The 25,544-nt window shown below is 42.2% G+C and overlaps 2 protein-coding genes across 3 annotated transcripts in view; one reads left to right on the forward strand and one right to left on the reverse strand.

The window, feature by feature from the left end:
* acss3 (acyl-CoA synthetase short chain family member 3) overlaps positions 1–4,971 on the reverse strand; it is a 39,354-nt gene extending 34,383 nt beyond the window's left edge. The window contains exons 1-4 of the mRNA XM_041963938.1: positions 4,522–4,971; positions 2,562–2,706; positions 1,680–1,868; positions 440–574 (exon numbers count right to left, since the gene is read on the reverse strand). Coding sequence (XP_041819872.1) covers positions 440–574; positions 1,680–1,868; positions 2,562–2,706; positions 4,522–4,847 — 795 coding nt within the window. The 5' untranslated portion in view covers positions 4,848–4,971. The remainder of the gene's footprint in view (positions 1–439; positions 575–1,679; positions 1,869–2,561; positions 2,707–4,521) is intronic.
* A 5,940-nt stretch (positions 4,972–10,911) lies between these two features.
* lin7a (lin-7 homolog A (C. elegans)) overlaps positions 10,912–25,544 on the forward strand; it is a 34,021-nt gene continuing 19,388 nt past the window's right edge. For both annotated transcript variants that reach the window (XM_041963887.1, XM_041963886.1), the window contains exons 1-2: positions 10,912–10,956; positions 24,304–24,422. In XM_041963887.1, the coding sequence (XP_041819821.1) occupies positions 10,920–10,956; positions 24,304–24,422 (156 nt within the window). In that variant the 5' untranslated portion in view covers positions 10,912–10,919. The remainder of the gene's footprint in view (positions 10,957–24,303; positions 24,423–25,544) is intronic.

Here is a 25,544-nt window from a genome sequence, read left to right on the forward strand (position 1 = left end):
GTCACCATATTAATGAATATTTACGTGCTGTATAATCATTCCATTCAGCTCAGCCTGGTTCCAAACTGGTTCTGTGCCAGGCTGCTTATGATGGGGGCAACCTCCATTCCTCAGCTGCCAACGCACGACACACATTTTTTCACCCTCTCTTATCTACTTGAACCAGCTATACTAGATCATTTCTTTTGATTCAGTGGCAGGATTTGCAACACTGTCTTCTAGGCAATAAATCTATTGCTTTAAATTCAGCTCAATCATTAAAAGTTGTCTTATAGGTCAGAAACAGCATCCTCGACAAAAGCAGCTATACAATGACTAAACTTATCAGGTTTACATATTGCCGCCATATCTCAGCTACATTTACATTCAGTCACATAACCTACAGGTTTAGAAACACCATACTGTCAAATTAAGCTTTATGATACTTTGAGCTTCTTACCATGTGAGGCCTGTTGTAGATGAGGACTTTAGAGGGTCTGTGAGAGCTCAGCTCCAAGGCCTTCTCCACTAGAGGGATGTACTCTACTCTTCTGCCTGGCTCGATGCCAAACGAGGCTGTAACCATCAGCTTGGGCTGAGGAAGAGATCAGGTGAGAATTAAATTCTATGAAAATGTGAAGTACAGCATCATGATTTGTTTCTATAGCTATGTTCATAACAGCAGCTAGGGCTCCCATCATACTTCCTAACTACATCATTTACTTTGCTGCATTTTTAAAAGGGTATTAGTGGTATGAGCCTGTTGCCTGTGGCAGCACTCCATTGTTGAGCAAAAATTCAGTTCACGGAAGCCTGTGTGAACTCATGTCATGTCACAAGTATTCCATAGTAAACAGCAGGCTTACAACACATCTGGGGTGTTTCTACAGAAGTATTTCCTTTAACTTTTTAGATTTTAAAGTTTGGAGTTGGAGATGACGCCTAAATGGGACACACAGCTGCAGTTAGCTCATGAGACACTGCAAGGTTACACAAGGATCATTCACCTGCCTCTTCGCTGCTGAAATAGCGAAATGAATCAATTTCCATGGAAAGTGTCCTTGTTCATATTGTATGTAAGACACTATAAATTATTCACCTGAAAATAATTGAGTCAACAATATTTCAACATTATCTATCCGTCTTTTCATCAGTCACACATCACACATTGAGTGTACCTCAACAATAAGAGTTAAGACACTGGATCAAGTTGCTGGTAGCAATACTTAATACTGTACACATCACTCAACAGAGACCGTTATCTTCAGAAACAGTCCCTGTCAAAATGTCAGGCTGGCTCATTAATTCTTCTGTTTCCCTGTTAAAAAAATCTCAGTGCAGATGGCATTGACAACCTCCTTGAGTGTATGGTTGTGAAAAGAAAATGCAAGCCAAGTGCTTTCCACAGAGAATGACTCATTTTGAGCTGAACGAAACAAAGAAGCCTCAGGCACCCCTGGCTTTCAGTGTTTCATATTTTGCAGGGTGAACGCCACATGTAAATTGGAACTGGTAAATTGTTAATTGCAGACTGCACCACGTAAATACATGTAACAGGTCATCACATGAGACTGTCATTCATGTTTAAATGAGTGGCCAAGGTACTGAAGAGTGACACTTAATAAACATCATGTAGTATGTTGTCATGGCTCAAGCCAAGAGAAATCTCAACTAAATAGTGAATAAAAGGATTTTCTAACCTTGGCATGATTGATACGGACAGAAAGCTCTTTGGATGCGAAGCCGCCAAATATGAGGCTGTGTGGAGCACCAATCCGGGCACAGGCCAACATGGTAAACATGGCCTGCGGCACCATGGGCATGTAGATGACTACCAGATCTCCTTTTCGTACTCCATTCTTCACCAAGACTCCTGCTAACCTTGACACCTGGAATAAGATACAGAGGAGACAATGCCGAGTAGTTAATGTATGTCAGCGTTTACAAGGTTTACACTGCAATCTTTCAAATGCCTGCATGAATCCATTTTAGATAACTGTTCATGAATGCTACAACCAACATAAACCAATGACACTAACAAAAAAAAAATTGTGCATGGTTTGTTGCATTATAAATGTCACTGATTACCTTCAACTGAACGTTTACTGTAGAATGAAAGAACACTTTTTTGTAAATTAAATTAAATTAAGTGTCTTTTTGCTCTCGGGGCAAAGACCAGTACAAAGCTGTAGCTACACTTCTGTTCATTTAGAATACATTTTGATTATAGTGTGTGCAATTTAGTCTTGATTAAACTGAAGCAACTGCCAAAATGCCAATTAAGTTAATCATTTCCTTTTTTTCTCATTATTGTGTTTTGCTGTCCTCTATGCCAGTGCTGCTTCAATCCCACTGCCATGGAGGAAAAACTTGGCCAACTGTTTCAGTCGAAGGATGGAAAATGTATTTATTGTCATGGCAACACTGAACAATTCTAATTTCAGGTTGGGTGCGTGCCTCACAATACATTATTTTTTTTTTACCACAAATCCCGGCAATCCAGACAGGAATTTAACAATTGACTAATCCAGCTCTTTATGCTGTTCAGTTCTGTGACTTCTGTTTTTAAAAATACAATTCACCTCGTCCTGAAGTTCCCTGAATGTGATGATCTGTTTGGTTCCAGTCACTGGGCTGTCATAAATGATGGCAGGCTGCTCTCCACGGCCACTCTCTACATGTCGATCCACGGCGTTGTAGCACATGTTCAACTTCCCACCAACAAACCTGAAAGAGACATAGCCGGTCAACAAGCATCGACAGTGTTCAAAGATCAATTAGGAACACATTTTTTAAACATATGCATAGATAATGTTTCTAATGTAAAATGAAATACATTTTAAGCAAACCACCAATGTATATCCTATGTCACAGCCTCTATCAACATATCTGTAGAGAAACACTGTTCTGAAAGTGTATTTTTGAACTGGGAGGATCCTTTGCCTTTCACTAAAAATGGAAAACAACTTGATGTAAGTAGCTCCAGGAAAACATATGCAGTTGCCTTTGCCAACAGCACACAGCAAATCAATGTACTTGATAAATCGACAGTTTCAACTCTGGTGCTGTGCATACAGTATGGATGAAAAGCTGCAAGCAGACTGAGCAGATGGTGTCTGGAAACTGCTGTTTTGGAAGCCAGAGAGACACGGTGGCTGTGTCCTTCATTTTTAACAGCCCCAGATTTAGGCATCTCTGGCTTTTGCTAGACGTGACATGTTAGACGGTGACAAAACCACCCACCAAACACAAACAAAAAAACATTTTCATTATCACCTCATTATGGTGCAGGAAGGTGTACGTGGGCTGCTGTGCGTTTTAATTATGTTTGCTTTCTACAGAACATCAGGCAAGTGCAAACACAGTCAGTATCCCAGCATCCCATTTACTTGAATATCAAATATAAGGACTTCCAAATTATTTTCAAGTAAAATATGGTGAAATTTAAGAAACAAAAACAAAAAGAAGACAACAAATAAATAGCTGACACACTACAGTGTTCCAGTTTGTGCATCTCTTTCACGATTTGTGCGCCATTCGCTAGCGTTACCTTATTACTGAAATTAGTTAGCCGATTAGCTAGCATTAGCTGATTAGCTAGCATTAATTTTCTCAAACACAAACTTTAAAAAACGGCATGTAATTTCACTTACTATGTTTGAAGACATTTTTAACACTGTTAAAGGCAGCCCTATATACGTGAAAGAAATGTAAATTTTAATTTTAAACGTGTAAAAACTTGGAGGCTTCTGTTTAGCCAAACTTTCCGAGCCAAACAAAGATGGCTGCCGGAGGTGACGTACCTGTATGAGCCTCACTCGCCTTGAAGGACTTTTTCCCAAAATGTGTTGTTTTTTTGTCAAGGACACTTATGTGCGTTAATCATTATAATCTAATTCTACTTTTCTTACGACTACTTTATATTGGCAACTAACATATTTATGTTTTTCTTTTTCTGTTCCAAAAACACAAATGAGAAAAGTCACTTCCGGTTATTCAATTGAAAATAAATCAATAATCTATCAATGAAGTACAGTATGTCTCAGTGGTGTTTTTGTTTCAGTCTGAATCATGTAGAAACTACGACCTGAAGTTTTCCTCAAAGTCTGAAATGCATATTTGCAGAATAACTGATTATCTAGAATACGTTAATAAATCAACAAAACAAGACTTTAAATTATAAGTTTACACAGGCTTTTGGGGTAAGTGAAAATAGGACTACATATACTGCAGGCCTCTTAAACTCATAACATGGCAGCCATAAGACATTCTGCCGCTGTGATTGCCACAAATGGGGTGTCCAAATAACTTATTTGTGAACTGCAATTCAGCATTTTTATTAACAATGTCAGTATTTCACGTTCAACAATTATCCAGTCTTACTTTCGTTCAGATCACAAGGTTCATGGGAAATGCGAACTGACGGGCTGTGGTTTCGGTTTTTGTTTTTAAGAAGACATGGGTTTCGGCAAGTTGTTCCCCAAACGCAGCTGGAAAAAGAAAGTTCTTGCTGTGTTGTTTGCTTGCAGCACTGAAACCTACCAGTTTGGATACACTGGATCCTCAACGTGCAAAGTTTTACGCCACGGTTCAAACCAGTTTATGTCGTGTCCCACCTCACCCCAGAACTTCTCGGGGTTGTCTCTCGCCGCGGAGAAAGCTCGGCCGTAAGCCGCGTCGGATGCATAGTGTCTGCAGGAGTGAGGGGCGAAATACTTGTTGAAGTCTGCAGACGCAAGCGGTCCTGCTGCCCCTTCGCCACGTTGTTGTGCAGCAGAAACAGTCCACAGCTTCCTCCCGAGTGTCCTCTTGCGCTGAAGGGGGGCGCAGTGACTCAGGCGCAGAAAGTGTTTTATTTGGAAGTGCATTGCGGCTGTAGTGACTCGAAAAAGGTGAACTTTCAGGCGTTTCTCCCTCTTCCGCTGTGCTCCTGCAGGTGAGAGACCCGATTCTGCTGCTCAACCCGGAGCGACGTCATCTCTGGGGCCACGTGAAGGGGCAGAAGCTTCCTGTAGAAAACCTTTAGCCTACAGCCCCCTCAAGGAATGTGGACTAACTGGCCGCTGTTGATGCAGGATGAAGGATGACTTTGCGAACCCAGCCAAAATATGAACAAAAATATGTGGCACACTAAAAGATGCTGAGCAAAAAAAAGTTTAAAACTCAGATTTTGGGGGTCTGCATTAGATCTGTAATGGTCAATTGATTACTTTTTTGAAAAAATTGCCTTTGAAATGTGGATATTATATGATTTCTCTACTCCTTTATGACAGTAAACTGAATATCTTTAGGCTGTGGACAAAACAGGACACGTGAGGACGTCATCTCGCTTTGGGAAACACTGATCACATTTTTCAGCATTTTGTGACATTTCTGACAACTGAACAACTAATTGATAAATTAAGAAAATAATCAGCAGATTAATCATCAGTGAAAGCAGTCAGTTGCAGCCCTAGTCTGCATACAACCTAAAATCAGTGGAGCAAACAGTGCTCTAAAATGTAGAGGATTAGAAATATTAAGTACCAGAAAGAAGACTACCATCATCCAAGCAGCTGGGAAACACCCATAATCCATGTGGCCACCCGGATGTGACCCCTGCACGCCGGTGCCCCTGGCTGTATATCTCGTCCATCTGATGTTTCAGATCGTTCCTATTCATACATGCAGAACAGAGTTTTCCACAAGACAGCTGTGAAGCGTCATGCCCTCTCTAGGAAACCCTTTGTATTGCCTTGCAACTACTCAAGTTATTCAATTTCTCACCAGACACTTGAGTTTAAATGAAGTTTGACAACCAATTTGGAGCTTTTACACTGGCTTGGCACCATAGATGTTTGTCCCAAAACAGACAAAAGATATTATTGACAAACACAGCGCTTATTATACCTTTTTTGCCACCATCAGATTATCCATATTCCTCTTAAATCCATCACATTCCAGTCTTATCCTGTTGCTTATCCTCCGGGCTTGATTTTCACCTAGCATTTATTCAAATCATGCCATCACATTTCACCAGAGCATGTAAGTTACAATCTATATTCATGTACAAGTATAATCGAACAGGGGTGCCTCCTCTCCCCTCTCGGGCTCTAATTTGTCAAAAAGTCTCTCTAAACCGCTGCTTCTCCATAACTCTTTTTCCAACAATGCAGAGGATATTGGCAGGATATGTATCATTCTCACGCTCTCTGGCAGCAGACGAGCTCGGAGACAGCGCTAACTAATAGCTGCTTGCAAAAGCCAATCAGACCTAATCCGGAGTCCAAGATGGCTCATTATGTCCCCACCATCGTGCCCTCTTCTCTCATTTTTAATGCGAGGAGTGTGAATGTGATTTCTGCTGCCCTTACAGTAAGAAGCAAATCACCAGAGTTTATCTTCAAATGATAAATCTCTAAGACTGTTTCTTCCCCCCGCAGAACGTCTGAATATGGATTTATAATCGAATTAGTTTAAAGATAATGATCGCCGTTCAACATTTTGAATGTGTTTTGCTTGTGAATGAGTTCACTCAACATTATTTACAGTTTAAAATAACCGATGCATCATTGCAGGTTATTACAGAAGAGGGAATTTGCTTTAAGAATAGCTTAAAACTGAGCATGAAATACGGGCAACGCTATCATTCCATGTAGTCCAGATCAAAGCAGGAGAAGCCCAGGTCAGGAAGTCGTATACTTTAGTGTATTATAGATATAATTTAAGTATAGAAAAGTCATTAGAAGTACAATTTTACTTTTTGTTCATTTAAAGCATGTTTGACGTATACGTTTAAAAGTGTGCTTCTAAATAGATGTCATTAACTTCTACTTAAATGTATTAAAAATGAATATACTAATTCTGCAATGCTTAAAGTAGTGTTTCAAAGTACATTGTAAGTGTACTATAAACTGCAGTGTACTAAATTGCAAATGCTCTTAATAGTAATAAAGTGTACTGATGAAACATACGCTTATTTTCAAATCCTTTGTTATACACTGCTCGCACGCTTAATTAGAGTGTACTTCAGTTCATTTCAAGTATATTTACGTATATTTCCAACACATTGCTGATGTAATACAGTTGTGCTGCAAGTGTGTTTTGAACGCTCATTATTTTCACTTCAAGTATACTCAAGTATTACTCAAGTATACTTAAGTGGACTTGAAGGTGACAAGCACAAAGTGAACTCAAAAAGTAGAATTTAAGTATACTTTTTCACCCGGGAGGAGATAACAAGAGGTTGGTGCATAAGAAAGATTTTAAGCTTTGGCACCTTTGTGATGTGTAAGAGGGGCTCCAGCTCAATATAAATGGATGTCTTCATATTTTTCAATGTCGGCCTATGAGCAACTAAAAAGCCACATAAACAGCAGCAGAACATCAAGCAATTTCCACATTTCATGCTGTGTAATAATGTGACAAGACGGTCAATACATTTCTCTCTGCTCCACAAATGACATGAGATTAAATCACTCAGGAGCTGCAGCAAAGCGAACTCCACTTTTATGTCATGTATTACTCCATTTCCAAGTGATTGCATGCTGTTTCCCTGAAGGGGGCGTCAGTATGGCTTCATAGTTGCATGAAAGTTGTGTTAGAGGTTAAAATCCCTTGGCAAAAGCATGATGTGTGAAAATCTGTGCTGCAGATTCTCGGTCTAAGTGCCTTGAGGAAGACATTTAACCCCAAAGTTGCTCCAGTTACAAACAATAAAAGTCTGTAACTCCAGCGGTCAGCTTTGAGCAGTGAGAGAATATCATCATGGAGATGTTTCCCTCATTTGTTCCAGTACAAAAAATTGTGTGTTTGTTGTGTCAACTTGCCTTGTTAGAAAATAAATGAAGCTGTAGCCTGCAACATTCAATTTTAACACAAACTATTGGAGAAATGCAGTATTTTTGAGATTTCCTCAGGTCGCCAGGACATTTTCATCAGTGTTTTGTCAGTGTGACTTGCCATATAGATCGCAGTCAATGCTGCACAAGGATTAGAGTCAGTGGTTGTCAGAATTCATTACTCGCTGCTGCTTTTTAATAAGTACAAGATGAGCCATTGTTACATGGACATGTGTGTGTTCATGTAGTGAATCAGTTCTGCTTCTCCTTCAGTGCAGATATACAACAAAAGTGACAGCAGCATCCCGAGGCGCCAGAGAGAAATCCACTTTATTTTAGACTTTAAACATGCAGTGTGGAGCTTTTGTCTCCCCCTTCTGGCAGCGAGAGTAATTACATAAATTTTGTTTGTAACGGCTTTCTTTTTTCATAATTCAAGTTTCTTTTCTTTTTTTTTTGGAGAATCAGAAGCTTTACGTAGATGCCTCACACACCAAGGCCTTTGTCTCGCCCCTCTGCCTCTCATGTAGTCTGTGTGAGATTCGCTCTCTACTACGTCACCTTCCTCCAAGCGTCTGCAATTGTGAGAGATGGGTTGACATTGGAGCTAACTGAAGGCCTGTACGTTCAGACAGACGCAGGGGGTGTGAAAAACATAGAGATTTACCTGCCTGAATCAGCACTGTGAGAATTTATTTGGCAAGTGCTTGAATGTGACAGACGTTCATGTAAGCCAGCAGAGACCCCATGAATCATCTGCGTCCAGCCAATAAATAATCCAGCATAGTGTTTTTTGTATGGATTGAACAAACAAAATATAGCATATTACTAGAGTTTTAGTGGTGCTAGTAGGCAGTTTTTGTTAGCTTTGGACAGAGCTAGGCTGGCTGTTTCCCCCTGTTTCCAGTCTTCATGCTAACATAAGATATCCGCCTGCTGGCTGTATCTTCATATATACTGTACACACATGAGACCAGTAGCTTATCTAACTCAGCAAGAAAGCACGTTTTCCAGAATGTTTAAATATTCCTCTAAAGGCAGTACCTGTTGCATTGATTTTGCACCGATGGGCGTTGGTGCCTACAAACGCTCTGACAAACATTACGAGCTTTAATCTGAACGGCAAACACTCTTCAGTCCAGTGGTCCTTATTTGTCCTGTCTACATGGCCTCTTGCATCTCCTTCCGCGGGAGTGGAGACCTTTCAGAAATCAATTCCCTTGCATTTAAAGGGCTTCAAGAGCACTGCAGCGTAATCCCACCTCTTAAAAAAGGCCAGAACTGCGTTCCAGCCCATATGGATGGGAGCCTGTAATCTCTCCGTGCCCTCTTTCCGTGCGCTCACTAAGCCCTCACCATCTCTATCCGTCCGTCCAGGCCCACCCCTCACCACCTACTTACATCTGCACGCAGCTGGGTGGGCGCGTGGGTGGCTGGGATTCATCAGCACATAGCGGCACGTGATTAGGTTTAGTAGGGGTTTCAACCAAAAAAAACGGGGCAGATTATAATGATAGAATATTCCCTGAAAGGCTTGAAAATGATGAAAATTGAATGTAGCTGAAATGCAAAGGTACATCGATTACACATTTTAAAACTTTCATCCCTGGACTTACTCCATAGCGGCCAATCTGAAGTGAAGTGAGGTTAGGAGTGAGGTAATTGCTTCCCAAATGGGTTTAGGCTAAAGCAGGTGATTCTTTTTTTTTTTTTTTAATCTAAGATAGATAAATGAGATTCAAATGATTTCAATGTCCATATGATACTGTGAATTTTTCTCAGAATAGTTGTGCACATGGAAGCTCAAATACTGGTCCTCGCCTCCGGTGTGTGTTTGTGTTTACAGCTTGCATTTGTCACAGCGAAGTCACGGTTTGTGAGCCAAGTGTGACGTCACGTTGCCTTGATGTACCCCCCTAACCAGGGATTTGCTTCTTGCCTTTGTTGAGCACTGCTTCTGTCAAGTGCAATGACCGGCCATGTATGAGATATGCCACGGCAGCAGGCACCATTAGGCAGCAGATCTACGGTGAATGAAGAGAGCCAGCGGTTTGGCTCCGATCTGTGGTAGCACATAAACATGAGGATTAATCCTTAAGCCCTTCCACAAAGGTTCACTACCATCACTCAGTCCTTATCAGGCCGTAAGCAATGCACGTAGCCAAGAGAGGGGATGATAACAGTGGGCATGGCCCAGCGGTTCACAATAAACCTTAATGGCGATGGTGGCAATCAGCTGATCTCTGAGGTGCAGTGGAACGGATCATACATAGCTGAGCATTTACACATGCGAGCTTCAGCATGTAAGCCAGGGCTGCTGGTTGACTTCTTTGGATGATGAAGATGCATGTTGTTTAGTCAGTTTATGCTTCAGTTACCTACAGTAACACATAATATGGCCAAAAGGTGTGTGGGCGCCCACCCACCCACCCACACACTGTTTGTGCTCTTGATCTGGGGCTGCTTTTCATATTTTGCCTTTATTCCAATTGGGGGAAGTCCTAATGCAGCATGCAATGACATTGGGGACATGCATCAAACTTTGTGGCGTCATTAGGATTGTTTGAACCTCACAAACGCCTCATGCACGAAACAAACTCACACTTTTTTTAGTGTGGCATGAGCGACTGATGAATGCTCAGGTTGCAAAATTTCATGAAAAGCCTCAGCGACTCAAAGCTTTGTGATGCCCGGGCGTCCACATACTTTTGGCCACGTTATGTCCTGGTCATAAATGAGTCTCCTGAGCAGATATGCGCCTTTTATTCCTTTATCTTTACACTGTTTGACAGCCACACAACCGCTCAACTGCAACAACCTCACTTTTAACAATCGAGCGGTTTAATCTAGTGTTAAAAATCTGTATCTTTTACAGCGGTGGGCTCTTCTGTCTTATCATGTCAAGATTTTTTTTTTCTTAGTATGTGTGTGTGTGAAAAAGCTGCTGCTCCTGTGCAATCAATGCCAGGTGATGAGATATTATGAGGATGGAGGCAGATTAATCCCCCTCCCAACCACTCCCAACCCCCCCTCCTCTCTCTCTCTCCCTCTCCCTCACCCTCTCTCTCTCTGTGATGCTGCAGCTCCTGTAGTCTCTCCAGTCTCCAGTAAACAGCAGTCATGGCGACAGTGGTCCAACCGCTCTCTCTGGATCGAGGTAAGGCGCTCGGCGCTTTGCAATGTCTGCTTGCCATCAGAGGGGTGGCTCCTCTTTTTTTCTCGCGTTTTGAAAACTTCGCCGAGGATCTGGCAACCCGGGGGTAGATCCAGGTGTTTTTGCCCGACTGGGATTTCCCACAGATTATCTTTTACGGGTCCGCATTTGAAGGCAACATGAGCGGACGCTGTTCTAAAATAAAAGCGTGCAGCCTGTCTGCTCCGTGCGTGCGTTTTGCAGAACGGAGCGCTCGTTTCCTGTTACATTACTGCGGGCGCTTCACGGGCACATTCAATAATTCGCCATCATTTATTTGACTAACACCCTCGCACCGCTTGCAGCGCGTTTCGTTTATTCCCATTTTTATTATGTAACCTCCTCGGTAATGTTGTCCTGTTACAGCTCCGTGTTTTTTTGCGCTTCCTGTGCAAAGAAGCGCGTTGGCATGGACATGTACTTTCTAAGATAGGAGACAACTTTTGTCTTTGAATAGGACAGGTGCAAACCAGACAGGTTGGAGCCCGCATAGGCTTTTTGTTTTTAGAAACGTGCAAAATGCAAGCTTGCAATTAAAAGCTAATGGTGTTTTCTGATGGTGTAACCCAGCCTAATGCTAATGCACCACAGGTAGTGTTTACTAAGAGCTGAGGCAGCGTATGTAATTGTAGACCATGTGACTTAAACACATATTTGTGCCTCCGCTGACCTCATTGGCAGCAACGCCTGCAGGAGGAAATTTTGCATGATTAGCGTGTGTTTAATTTCCCTCCTTAAAGAAAAGAGCTGCTTTGCTGCAATAAATACTTTTAATAATATCACAATTATACCGCTGGGAGGCTTCTTTTTTAAATAAACACAGCATGTCCTATATACGAGCATGACAAGTGCACCCTCACTTTAAATCTTTCCTGCTGAATGTGTCTATTTTTAAGCAACAACTAAAAAAAATAAAAAATAAAATCCCAGTCTTACATTCAGAACAAATGCATCTCCGCTGGTGAAATATAATATTGCAAAAGCCTTGCATGGGATTTGGGTGCTGTCAAATATAGAGAAAGGAGACACCTTAGCCGTTTCATCCGTGCCAAGTGAAGCTAGCAGCGGCTCCCCAGTCGCTCCCAAGCCACAGGAGGTGATTATTAATACATCTTATCTGGTGGGAGCAAAAATTATCATGCAGAAATTAATCTGACTGATGTCACTTGTTAGGTGGAACCCGAGTAATTAGCCGCAACTGATCGTTTTCTGCTGTAAGGAATAGATTTTTGTCCATGTGCTCAATTGCAATTTGTTCTTCACTAAAGCTTCATGTTTGTGGGCAGTGAAGCCTTGCTGATGCACAATCTGCCGGGTGCAGAAGTGCTGTGGCATGCAGAGTTAATAAAATGAGTCTATATGGTTGCACCTGGCAAACAGATAAGCAACACAACCCACAGTTTCCCAGCCCACTCGTCCTATAGGATCTTAGACAGAGGATTAGCAGCGCTGATTTTACCATCTTGGTGAAATGTCAGCATTCAGCTTTATCTGAACTTTTGTTGGGACCGTTATTCAGACGTGACCTCAGCCCGCATGAAGGCGAGCAGATCCGTACTCGCACGCCGTGGCGTGAATAGGGCCAGTCAGCGGCTGGCAGCTGTAATGGCACGAGGAGTAGTAATGATAGTTTCACACGGGATCCGTCAGAGAGAGAGGCAACATTACAGGCTCTCTTTTTTCAGCTGCTGCCACTTTCGAGAAAACACTATAATTGCGAATGAAAAGGCAGTCTCGTCTCGTGTTGGGAGTCGGCTTCGGCTGCCGAGTTGCTGAGTGTGTCAAACACACGCAGGGAGGAAACCGGCAGAGATGTTCATTTCCAGAGCTCCCACTTGGCTCGTTGGGTCACAGCAGGATGAAAAGGTCTTACATCACTGCCCTTCCTGTTATTGTCGGAGGAAATGACTGTGATAAGCAAGCACCAGCACCCTATAAAGAACAATGGGTTTGAACCTCCTTGAATGATTTCTAAAATCATTCGGCATTCTCCGCAGAGCTGGCATTTAACCACAAATATGCCCAGAGATGACACCCTTTTTAATGCGAAAAATGAGAGCAGAGGTCATGATCGGTGTATTTGGTCAAGGAATTTAGAGACTTGTAGAGAATAATTGATGCTAATTTTGGTGTGGACTCCTTTGCCAAAACAGGGATCATTTGTGTGCAATGATCACAGCAAAACAAAACTCTAAAGCTAGCTGCATAGCTGTGAGCTACATGCTAATGCCAGCGTGCAACACGCTTTCAACAAAAATAATGACATGCTAATGTTTAGCGGGTGTAATGTTCACCATGCTCAGCATCTTAGTTTAGTCTGTCAGCATGCTAACATGCGCTAATTAGCACTAAAACAGCGGAGGCTAAAGGGAATGTTGTTCGTTTTGCAGCTTTTTGCATTATTAACTATTAACTTGCTTGATCATTTCTGGGGACCATGAATGTCTCATGGTGATGCATTCAAGAGATGTTAAGATGTTTCACTCTGAATTGAGAGTGGTGGACCGACCAACAGATCAGGGATCCCCGTCCCTTGAATCACACTGCAAGCATGGCTAAAAAAACCCAGTTTGATAGGAATTAGCCACCTTAAAGGAGAACTGACTGAACTGTGAATGAAATGCATCACATATATTAACAGCTGACGTATATTGAGACTCATTTCCTGTGTATCTACCTCACATAACTGAAGAACTGTGCCGTGCGTGTCTATACAGTGTCGGATTAAAGGAAAACTGCTCTGACTGCAAGTCTTATCACCCTTTGATGATCAAAGATTGACGTTATCTACAGCACTTCTGCTTCATTTCGGGACTCCTCCATTTCCCAGAATGACCTTTGATAACCCAGAAATCCAGCCGCAGACATGCTGCATTCAGCTGCCGGTCATACAGGTAGAAAGAGAGAGCGATAGCGAGCTGGTGCCTTAGGAAGGGCACGAAAGCAATAGATTTTCAATTTGAGAAAAGGCTCGGGTCGTGCTCTTTACAGAGAATACAACGTCTTGTAGCTGCATCGCATTCAGGTCTACAGAGTCGAGTTCCTCTGCTTAGAAAGTGGTTTCAGTGCATCACTTCAAAACAGTGATTCCAGAAAGAAGCCTTTACTCCTCGGAGTACCTCTCTTGTCTGTGTTTCTCCTCTATGTGGCTGGTTTGCTTAGTTTTACCAATTCTGTGCTGTTTTCAGCCTCCTGTCTGAACAGACTGGGAGGAATAACTGCAGCAGTCTTCTGCCCTAGTCCTTGTTTTCCCTCGGAGGGATCATGGCGAGTTCAGTGATTTGAGGCCAGACCTCGTTCTCATCACATGCTCCCAGTCACACGAGCAATTTGAAGGATTAGAGGGCTGCTGACAGGCTGACGTCACTCATAGCTGGTTATGTCTCAGCGCACGTCCTTTTAATGCAGAAATAAAGGTTCTTAGAGGCTTTGAGGGACACTGTCCAGTAATTAGCAAGGATGAGGAAGACAATAAGCGCAGTGTTTTCGGTCTCTGCTCTCTCCACAGGCTCCTGCAGGGGCCATTAGCCCTCAAGGAGTGATTTATTTGTCCTGCTTTGAGGGGATCGTCGCAGTAGGGCAAATTGGAGCTAATTCTCTTGGCATGGGCGCAGGACTTGTTTAGTAAAACCCCGTCGTCCCATTTTACTCATTCTGAGTGTGATTATTTCGTTCTTAATGGTTGGAATTAGCAGCAGAGTCGCCAAGGGCACCAAGGACACCCAGGTCAAAGTGGCGGTGGCAGATGGCAAGGCCTTTTCAGGACGTTTTATTCTAGCACGCGGCGCACCCAGATAGCATCTCTCAGGGTACAAAGGTAGGAGTGGAGTCAGAGAAAGGTCATTGAAGCCTTTTCTGCCATCTGCTGAGGTGGAAAGTGACATTTGAATCAACAATCAAAGCCAGAGTTTGAAAAAGAGGATCTTCAGGTTTCAGAGATTTAGCGCACGGTTTAATGAGCTCAGCCTCTGACGTGGACGTGTTTATTTACATCGATGCAGTTTTGTCAAAATGACACTTCTAAGTACTGAAAATGAATTACACTCAGTTCTGCCTCTATTATAAATCGACTAATTATACCAGAAAACTGGAGCGCTGCCCAGTGCGAACACATCCCCGCGACAATGTTGTGGAGCCTTGTGGAGCGTTGAAGCCTTCATTACGTGTCACTGTGGCTTTGTTCAGCTCTGTGCCTTTTCTCTAATCAGCGAATGATGAGGATGACCTTTTTTAGTCACAGCCTGATGTTAGAGGAGCTCAGGGAAATGAGTTTCCAGAGTGTGGTGCCACACAGACAATCACGGTTCATCATCATCATCATCATGGTTGTTAGAGCGTCATCGTGGCTTGTTCAAACTGTGACCTGTTATCTAAGAAATATGAATACGCTTTTTTTTTTAAAAGGGATAGTAACCCATCTCTGATTTCTAGTTCCTTCCACGAATTGTTTTGTTCTGTACCAACTTATTTTGTCTTTAACTTTGCTGGTGAGGAGGCCCTTTCTGCAGCCTCCAGAGAGAGGCAGAGACGGGGTAAGCTGTCTTAGCTGAGAGTGTTTTTCCAAGACAAAGAGAAGCATTAGAGAATTATGCTCTGCTGTGTTTATGCCAGTGTCAGTGGAGAAAGTTGTATTTTTATTCTGTATCTTGCACAAAATATTTCGCGTTGTTGTTGAAATCAGGAATTAGAAATGGCCGCCGGTTCAGAGACTGACGCTGGAACATGATCTTCGCCCTCGATGCGTTCACACACTGTTCAGAAACCGCAGAAATGTCGTGAGAGAAAAACAGTTCCAGACAACAAAACAGCTCAATAAATGCAAGATTATCGGATTTATGTAAAGTGTTCTTGTCTTAGTATCGATTTGTCCTTTCTCAAAGGCTTCGTCTGTTCTTATTTCCTTTCGTTCTAGCTGAACACACACAAAACAACAGCTTCATCTTTGTTCCCACTACTTGTGTGGTGAAAACTTGTAGCAATCTGTGTTGAAACGCCGCCTTGAAATTGATGTCACGAGGTGATATTGTCGACATGGGAAGTCAAGTGCACTATAAGTTTGGCATTTAAGTGATTAAAGTCTTATGAACACTGTTGCTAGGCGACGACAACAAAAATGGATGTTGTCTTGTTCTTTTTGCAAAAATGATTAATGCAGTTGAACATCGGTAGACGACAAAAAGTAGGAAATTTATGACTCATAAACCAGGAATCACGACAGATTTTGTGATTACTTACCAACTAATCTCTATAAACTGATCATATGAATGCAGAATCTGTAGGCAAGGGACAAGATTTTGGATTGGAAGTGTTCTGATTTCTGTTCGTAGTCCATTTGTAGTACGAGTAGTATTGACCAATCACGTTTGAGTAGGCTTTCGTTGCAGCTGAACTGTCCATGTCGAGAGCAAAAGAGGCGGACATGTTGGCTGAAATGCATCAGCTATCACCTGATGACGATTTAGCTTTTTATTGGCTGATTTGTAATTGATCTCCATTCATATTCAGCTCTTTGTTTATAGAGCTACCCAAAATGTCAAGCAAATCAGACTGCTTGAGGAAGAGGAAGTCTTGGCCCGGATATCCGCTATCTGTTAGCCAGGAAGTCCCGAAACACTGGCCGTCGCCCCGCAGAGGCTAAATTCCCGTCAGACTGGCTTCTGAGGTTGCTTCTCACTCTATTTGCAAGCACAGTGAACACAATCCTGCTTGAAGAGACCGTCGGGCCTCTGGTCCTTCACACGTTCATTCAGGATCCTGCGTTTTGATGTGAGAACGAAAAGGAATATTGCATGAAACTTCTCTGAGCATGAAGCCGTCCATTAACCAGTATTTTAATTCTGTTTGAAGAGCGAGAACACCCTTTAATTGACGAGAGCGCGCAAGTAGAGGGAAGCAGGAAAACCTGCAGGGCACAGTTTTTTGAAGGTTTTAAGGGACTTTTATGCTACATTGAACATTGTTTTTTGGAGGATCAGTAATAAATAAATATTGTGAGTCCATCATCAACACACAACGGAGGGTTTGTTCAGGCAAAGTAATTGTGAAGTCTTGACAGTCACGTAATTAAAAAACCTTCATTAAACTTAGCAAATTCAGTCATTAAGTATGACTAATGAGAAAGGGCTCATCCTAAGTATAGCAGAGGGAAATTAACTCCTGACAGGATCTCTGCTGGTATTATCACTATGCTTAATATGGCACCACTGCATTGCACTGATGTAGCGTGTGCACAAGTTATTTTGACTGGTGTCGCAACTCCTCAAAGATGTCAAAAGTCTCTGTAATCGCAGCTCATGACTGTCCTTTGCAGATTGTGACACCTAGGTGGGTTTTTAAGCTTTTTTTCCTGGCAGATAATGAGAGAGAAAGATGCTTTTTTCTTGTGTCACTGTTCAAAAAAAAAAAAAAATCCTCATTTAGATACAGCAGCATCAGCTCCCTTTTCTTTTCCTTTGGAGAAGAATCAGTCAAACTACACAGTGTGAATGACCTAATTGCGTATAGTCTGTCTGCTTCAGAGATATGCTAAATTTGGCAGGCTTGGCGGTTGAGTGTATAGTTTTCATTGAGGCGGATGCAAAACTCGTCCAGATGTTTCATGCATCTGGACTCGCTGAATCCCGTAAAACTGTGCGTCTCTGGGTTGAGATAGAGCCGACACAGTGCGATAAAGCACTCGAGGGTGGAGCTTGATTCCCCTCCGCTGTGTTTTGAGTGAAACAGTGATTAGGTGAGAAGTTTAGCGGTGACAGAAGCGATCAGATATATCAGGCAGGCTGGAACAAGGAGGCTGGAATGCTCAGACTGAGTTACACAACAGGTAGGAAATGCTCAAGCTCACTTCAGGGCAGGGGCTGATTATCAGACTCTGGAATATCAATATTTTTATATTAATGATGCATCAAATTATTATGTCTACATGAAAAATGTCAATCATAGTGGCAAACCCACAGAGAATTAACAGCTGACCTTTCCCTCAGCTCCACAGAGCCTGTTTCAGCTTATTGTTTTGGTTTTTACAGCCCACAACCTTTTGATTCGATTCACTCACACCGTTCTCATCAGCGTCATGTACAAACGCGGCAGGCAGCTTAAAAACCCACTGCACACGGCACAAAGTTAGCGCCTAGCTGGTGAACACAGAGGCTCGCACCTAAAGAGCCAGATATTTCCCTCAGGAGTTAGTGGAGATCAAAAACAGAATAAAAGAAGACTGATTGTGGAACTTGCATTCATTTAGTGCCCAGAGACTCCAAATGAATACTGATGTGGATATGTTAAAAAAAACCCCAAATGTATGCTAACAAGTTGGCCATGTGATCATCATAATAATAATATATCAGTGTTCACGGCTTGTTTCCACTGCTGCCAAATTGCCAAAAATTCAGTTAATGCAGATTTAAGTGAAAGTAGCAATCCTGCAATTAGCACAGGGCAGCACGGCTGAAATCAATATTATGATTTAAACATATTAAGTACAAGATTTTCTAGATGAGACTATATGAGAGGTCACACACAGTATAAAATAATAAAGTTGATCTTGCAGCAATTCTAACCTTCAACAACGCATTTTGTTCCTTTTATTAAACTTTGCACATGATTTGAATAACTTAACATAATTGCATTGAAAGCCTATAAAGGACTGCACTACATTATCACACACAACAGAAGTAGTGAAGTAGGAGCAGAGTGCGATTATGCAGAATGATCCAGAGTTATGTTAGGAGTATCATCACTGATAGCTTCATTAATCAATAGCAGTGCATTGTATTTTATAAGATCACTGTGCGTTTTTTGTATGGAAAATAAAAAATAATGTAAAGCAACCAAGTAAAATCTATTATAGTACCTTAAATACAGTTCAGTCAATATGAACGCATTGCTTCAGGTGCTGTTTATTATTTATTTATGGCATATTGTGAAAGTGTCAAACCCAGCGGCGTTCATGCATGTGATCACATAGCAGAGTCTGTAAGTCATGGGTGGGATCATGTTTGCTGTATTTCCCCCCCCGGCTGAAGCTATTCATAGACGGTGCATGCACATATGGAACAGGCACACCATGTGGGTGTTACGCACATGCCTGGTGTTACCTTCAGCTGTGCTTCATTTGTTCTGTCTTTTCTCAGCTGAAGGTACAACAGGAGATGAGTGTGGTAATCCACCACGGTTATGTCACTGCTATCAGAGTGCACAGGGTCATGCAAGGTGCCCGGACCCCCCCCCCCCCGACACACACACACACACTCACTGCTAGACTGTTAGGTAATGTGTCATTTCGCTGCACATCTGATCCAGGTATCATTTCCTGTTAATATGACGTAACTGTGATCCCCCGCAGTCATCTCAGCTGCTTTGTCATGTAACAGAATCACCCTTGGATGCCTCCTCCCCTGGGTTTTTACACCCCATCTGATGTCCCACTTTCACATCAAGCGTGCAGAGCTCAGGGTGTTGATGTGCACTCATGAGACATTTTTTGCTTAAATCTGTGTGGTTCATTTGAGTTGAAGACATAAACAAAAGGAAGAGAGGGTTTTTTTTCTTTTTTGCACTATATTACGTGCTAGAAATAATCCAGCAGTCATGTGCACAACAGAACCAAAAATACTGTGACAGCAAAACAGAAAATCTTCACAGACATAGTTTCTGTGTGAGATTCAGAGTGGAAACTGTAAAGGGAAACTGTGCCAACACAGTACCAGCAGACATTTCATTACCTCTAAGCTGCTCATATCCCACTCATTATCACTCATTTTTGTGTGTACACCTGCAATTACAGTCTTTTAATTATGTTCTTTTGCATCCATGTGCTGCAGCATTTGGATAAAACTGCAAAGCGACATGACACATGTAGACAAGAGCAGCGTTGGTCCATTACAATAGTTGTCACTGGAGGTAACGTTGGAAACTTTCGTTGAATCTGAACTGTGCAGCTCATCTGTTTGATGCAAAGTTTATGGAAAATGACCCTAATTCAAGTGAGAAAGATTAGATCAGGAAATGGGCAGGCGTCACTTCTGGTTAGCGAGATGAAAGCAGCACCAAAAATGACTGCAATATCAATCTTTGAAGTTGAGATCCAAACGGCTCGTCGAAGTCCTTGATGTGGATAAAGAAAATGGTGCTAATGAGCATGTGAAAGCAAATCACGGCAGAGAGGGGGGAAAAAATCTTTCCTGGATGGCCCTTGACCTCTATTTAATGAGAAAGAAATGCTCATAAACCTCCGAGACAGATGCCCTTGCTGCTTGGAAGTGTACCAGCTCATTACAAGCTATTCAGAATCAGTATTTTTTGATATGCAGGCACAGGAGGTAAAAATTGACCCATTCACCTTGATAGAATGTATTGATATGGTATACTTAGCAGCATATGAGATCTTTGAAATCCCATACAGTGGATTTATTTTTCTGAAAATAGTTAATGTTGCCAGTATTTTACACTAACAGTGTATCACATGAGTTTGTTGCAATGCTTGAAAGGAACTAAAGAGAATTATCACCTGAATCTGCAGCTCCAATCGGCTTTACGGGGGAATTTCAGCTCATTCTTTAGCTGTTCGGTTCATAAATGTACTTTCCAGCCATACAAGGCCGGTGTTTTCCGTGAGAAAAGCTTTAAAAACCCACTGTGCAAGACCTGCTCAGCAGCAAATAGCACACAGACTCAGAGAGAGAGTAACTGGTGAACATAGTGGAGCGTTTAGCAGCTAAAGAGCCAGATATTTCCCTCAGGAGCTGGTGGAGACCAAAAACAGAGCTTATGATAATAACAGCTTTGTTATTAGTTTAGGGGGTTGCAGGTTACATTAAAAGCCTTGTTCGTGACTAGCATATCCAGAGCTCTGTCCTGCTCTTAACTTAATTTGGGGAATCTTACATTCAATTATTCATTATACAGATAATGCAAAGACTAACCAGCGCTACACTGCGATACAAGAGCAATGCTTCTTTATTTTCATGTCTTCTATGATACGTTTCTTAAGGGGTTTTAACAGACTCTAATGCCGAGCTCAAACAGAGTAGACTGGAGTAGGTGAAAACAGTGTTTTAATGAATGTTCAGCAAGCAAACCACTAACACGTTCCAACAGAAGAACAGAGTTCAATGGTGCAAAGTCCAAGTAGTCCCAGATCTGAATCCCAGGGAGAGCAGACAGATGGAGTTCAAACGAGGTCTAGAGGTGGGGGTTTGGATGATCCGAGGTTTCCACTGAAGGTTCTGAGTCCAGATGATGGTTAGAGTGGCAGGATTTCCACACCAGGTCTCACAGGTGGAGCAGACAGACGGGGCACAGACAGGAGCAGGTGACTGGAATCACCTGAGCGCAGGACATAGTAAGAGGTCAGGTAACTGAGCACAAACAATATGAGATAACCCCATGAAGAGGTCTTCATCATTACTACACTGGTAGGCAGACAATTCAATGAATGCTGGTTGATTCTCTGGGGTTTATATACTGTGGAGCCATGTGGTCTTGATTGTATGATTGAGCACATCTGTGGTCGATCAGAGAGGAGGCTGGCCCCACCTGTTGGCCACTCCACTCCAGAGATGGGGGAGAGACAGATAAGAGACAATAGGAAGGGAAAACACAGGAGCACAATATGGAAAAAGGGAGAGGAGACTGCAGATCTCCACATTTTATTGATCTTCAGCACTCGTGGATGCAGCTTTAGCCTCTGTCTTGTCGTGTCTCTGTCCATCAGAGCATAAAGCATTGAAAAACCCATTTTACAGGATTCACTCTTTAACATAAGTCAGACATTAAACAACAGAGCTGGAAACAGACAAACTTTTAGAGCTAATGTGATCTTTATTAGCTAGCTAGCTGCAGCGTATAAAATCTAGAGCAGGGTGGACAGGGTGTGGAATGATTGGCAGCCCAAATAAATCTGAAAAAATGTTAAATTATAGTTAACGTTGTGTCTAATTTCCATACACATGCCTGCTTCCACATGAGGCCGTTGAAAAGAGCTGATTGATTAATGGCTGAATAGCACCATCCCGACGGCTCGCCCCATTGCCAGCTCTCAATCTGCCAATACAACTCTCTCCGGGCTAGTTCTCGTGAGCCGCAACCGGTCTCGGTGGGAACTGAGCCCGCAATTTCAAGCAGATCAATATAATCCTCAGTGCTTTATTAGAGAGCGCCTGAAATAGAAACAGGCATTGGATTTCTGCGAGGCGTGCTCATTGTCTCCATATGTAGCATAAAGGTGAAATGCAATAAAGGGTAAAATCTTCGTGTGTTTCACGTTTCCGTTTTATGGCCTCATGCAGTATTCACGCAGTCAGAGCTCCGGATTACTTCTTTTCCTGTCTCCCGGAGGTCTGCAAACAGTAAAAGCCCCGCTGTCTGCCGTCTGCTTTATTGAGTTACTCTATATTCCCAGAATTCAATATGAGTGTGTGTGCCTGTGTTTGTGTGTCATGCCTCAGTTTGTGTTTATCGCTGTGAAAAGAGACACAGCCCTGAAGTAAGATGACAGTGTGGAGAAACTGATTAGTCAGTTTGTATATGCTTTACTGCTCGTTGCGATGACACTTGATTTTCTAATAGTGTATATTCTCCTTTACTTAACATTGCGTAAATCCCCTCAGATGGACCGTGCTTGTCATTAGGGCTGCAACCAGCAATTCTTATCCGATGTGTATATTCAGTTTGCTGTGATAGAAAACAGAGACGAGCAGCAGATCTCCACATGCCTAAACTGTTGTTTAATTGGCCGCTATCAGCACGATTTGCGATACTAGATGTCAGTTTCTGCAGAACAGATGTACAGTAATCTAGAGAATGTGCATGTGCCTGATTTGTATCGATCAATCCACGTTGGGCAACCGAGCGTGGTTGGAAGGTCTTACAAAAGAGATGCTGCTGTTGCTCGTGGGGGTGACGTGAATCTAAACCAGGAGCTGAGCTGCCGGTCAGACGAGGTGTGAGCGTTTCGTTTGCTGGTGGAAAATAATGTTCAATAAAGTGACACATTCATAAACTGTGGGATAGATCTAAATAGAATACATTTCAAAGCATTACATGAACTTATTACCCAATGCTGCAGTTCACTCCAGCTCTAGGGGGCGCTATAGCTAATTTCAGCTCCTCGCTTTTGCTTTACTGTTTTCAACCACAGCAGGCAACCGTCATCAGCTTTAAAAACCCACTGTGGGCCACCTGCCCAGCATCAAACAGCAAAGTTAGCTAATGCTTCCCTCAGGAGTTGGTGGAGACCAAAACAGGAGCTAAAAGGAGAGTAAATATTTGAACACAACTCCAAATGAAGACGAATGTTGCTTTGCAAGCTATTTTTTGCTAGCATGTTCACCATATCAATATGTGGTGATAATATGTCAACATTGCGGTTGCACCTTGTTGCACGGCCCCCTATCTATTAATGTTTAAAGAGCAAAAACTGGTATTTTTAATGTGCAGTGCTAAAATTACCACTGGTTTCATATCACTATAAGTGCAATATTTTGGAGTTTTGAACTGCTCTTTTGCTAAAATGAGCAATTTGAAAAAAAATCCCCAAGTGTCTGGAAACTTGTAAACAGCCTTTTCCCAATTTTATGACATTTTAAAGACTAAATGATGAATTGTTTGGTCGAAGTATCATAATTCTAGACAAATAAATCTATTCATAATAAAGGAATGTATTTTTGGGGTGGAACTAGAATGCAGGAAACTCCACAGCTCCACTGTGAAATTGTACCAATCAGCTCTCTTTGTGTGGTCACAGGTCACACACGCTGAATAAAACATGTTATTGACCGAACAGTCCAAGTCCAGTGATTGACTACCAAATCACTTCCCTCTGCTTCCATTATGTATCTCTATTTGGCCTGCCAGTTTCGGAGGGCAAGAAATTAATCAGCCAAGCTGGCGGACTCATTCAGCTCAGGCTAATTATGGGAGGAGAGCTCAGTAGACCCCAGAGTCACAGCTCTAAGTTAAGGCTTACGGTTTAGTGTAAATGCTTTGTAATGCCCTCAGGTACCTACTCTTACCAGGAAGTGTTACCTTTGAACAAATGAGTGCCTGACTTACTCCCTCTATCCTTTATTCTTATGCATAGAGCTAAACCAATGCAAACGACCCATGGACGGGACTGCTATTCTATCTTTCTTGCCCCAGCTGGCCTTGACTAAGTCTATTTCCATTATCCCACCCATTGATTCGCTCCACCGCCTTTCGCATGGCTGTGCTGTTAATGTAATTGAATGGGGCATTTTTTCCCTCTGTCCCCTTGGCATGAGCACCCACACACATATACTCACACCCATTCTGTCTCCCCCCTCTTTCTGCCAGATGTTGCCAGGGCTATCGAGCTGCTGGAGAAGCTGCAGGAGTCGGGTGACGTCCCCGGTCACAAGCTCCAGTCTCTGAAGAAGGTCCTGCAGAGTGAGTTCTGCACAGCTATCAGAGAGGTGAGTCACTGTCAAGGGAGGGAACCGCTGGTCTGCCAACACCGACATGACTCATGTCTTTTCATTCCTTTTCCTCTGTGAGGTCGTTTATTTTATTTATTTTCTCGTGCCCTTTCTCCTGCTTGCACTCCTCGCTATTGTGTTTTTGCAGTGCTCTTCCACTCAATCATTGTGCTCAGGGCTGGGGTGTTGGTTCCTTGGAGATGCTGTTGATGAAGTTGCTGCTTTTTCACCTGTTCAGGCACATTTGCTGTGTTGTCCATCTCAAGACCTACTTTTTCTGTTTATTCCAAACAAACCGGAAGAGTAGACTTCACTTTCTGTCAGAGAAAATGGAAATGTGAAAGGGAAATACGAGACAACAGTTGTTTGTTGTCTACTAAATGATAGCCTAGACTGAACTTAGTATGGGAGTTTCAACTCAATTTCAATTAAATAAACTATTTTTTTTTATTAATTCATTATCAATTAATGTATATCTTATCTTATCTTATTAAGACTGATGTTTTCGAGAGCCTGAGGAAAGTTTTCTTTGTTGATTTACACTGGCAGCATATTGTTGCTTTATTTGCAGTCCTTAAAGTCAAGTGAATCAAGTGAAAGTCTTGCTTAGTGCTGCTTAGTCAGCCAGTAAAGCAACTGTACAGATGTTAGCTATAAACTAGCTAACAATATAGCACCGGCTATGTGTGCGGGGACGTGTTCCGAACTCGCCAGGAACGCCAGTTCTTTCTGCTATTCCTCTCTAGCATCTCCAGTATAAAGCAGATTCATAAAGTTTCAGCTCGTATAGACGTTTGCCAGAGGCAAATATGTTTTTATTTCTATTAGCTTTGTATCTAATCATGCTGCATCTATCGTCGCCATATTTTAAAATCTGAAAAGAGAACATACAAAAATACTTTGCAGCACATCGATATTTTAGTTTACTTTATGTCACATTTATGCGATACACTATAGGAACTGTCACTTCTACCTCTTTTATTCTCTTTTACTTGTAAGAAGAACTCAATACTGATGAACCATTTACTCTGGCAGACTCTTTCATACCAAGACAGACGTTTTCAAGAGGTGATGCTGGTATTATTACAAGGACGACCTTGGGAAGTAAACATCAGTGTG

The sequence above is a fragment of the Chelmon rostratus genome, chromosome 22 (genome assembly GCF_017976325.1).
Source record: "Chelmon rostratus isolate fCheRos1 chromosome 22, fCheRos1.pri, whole genome shotgun sequence".
In the NCBI taxonomy this organism is placed as follows: domain Eukaryota; kingdom Metazoa; phylum Chordata; class Actinopteri; order Chaetodontiformes; family Chaetodontidae; genus Chelmon; species Chelmon rostratus.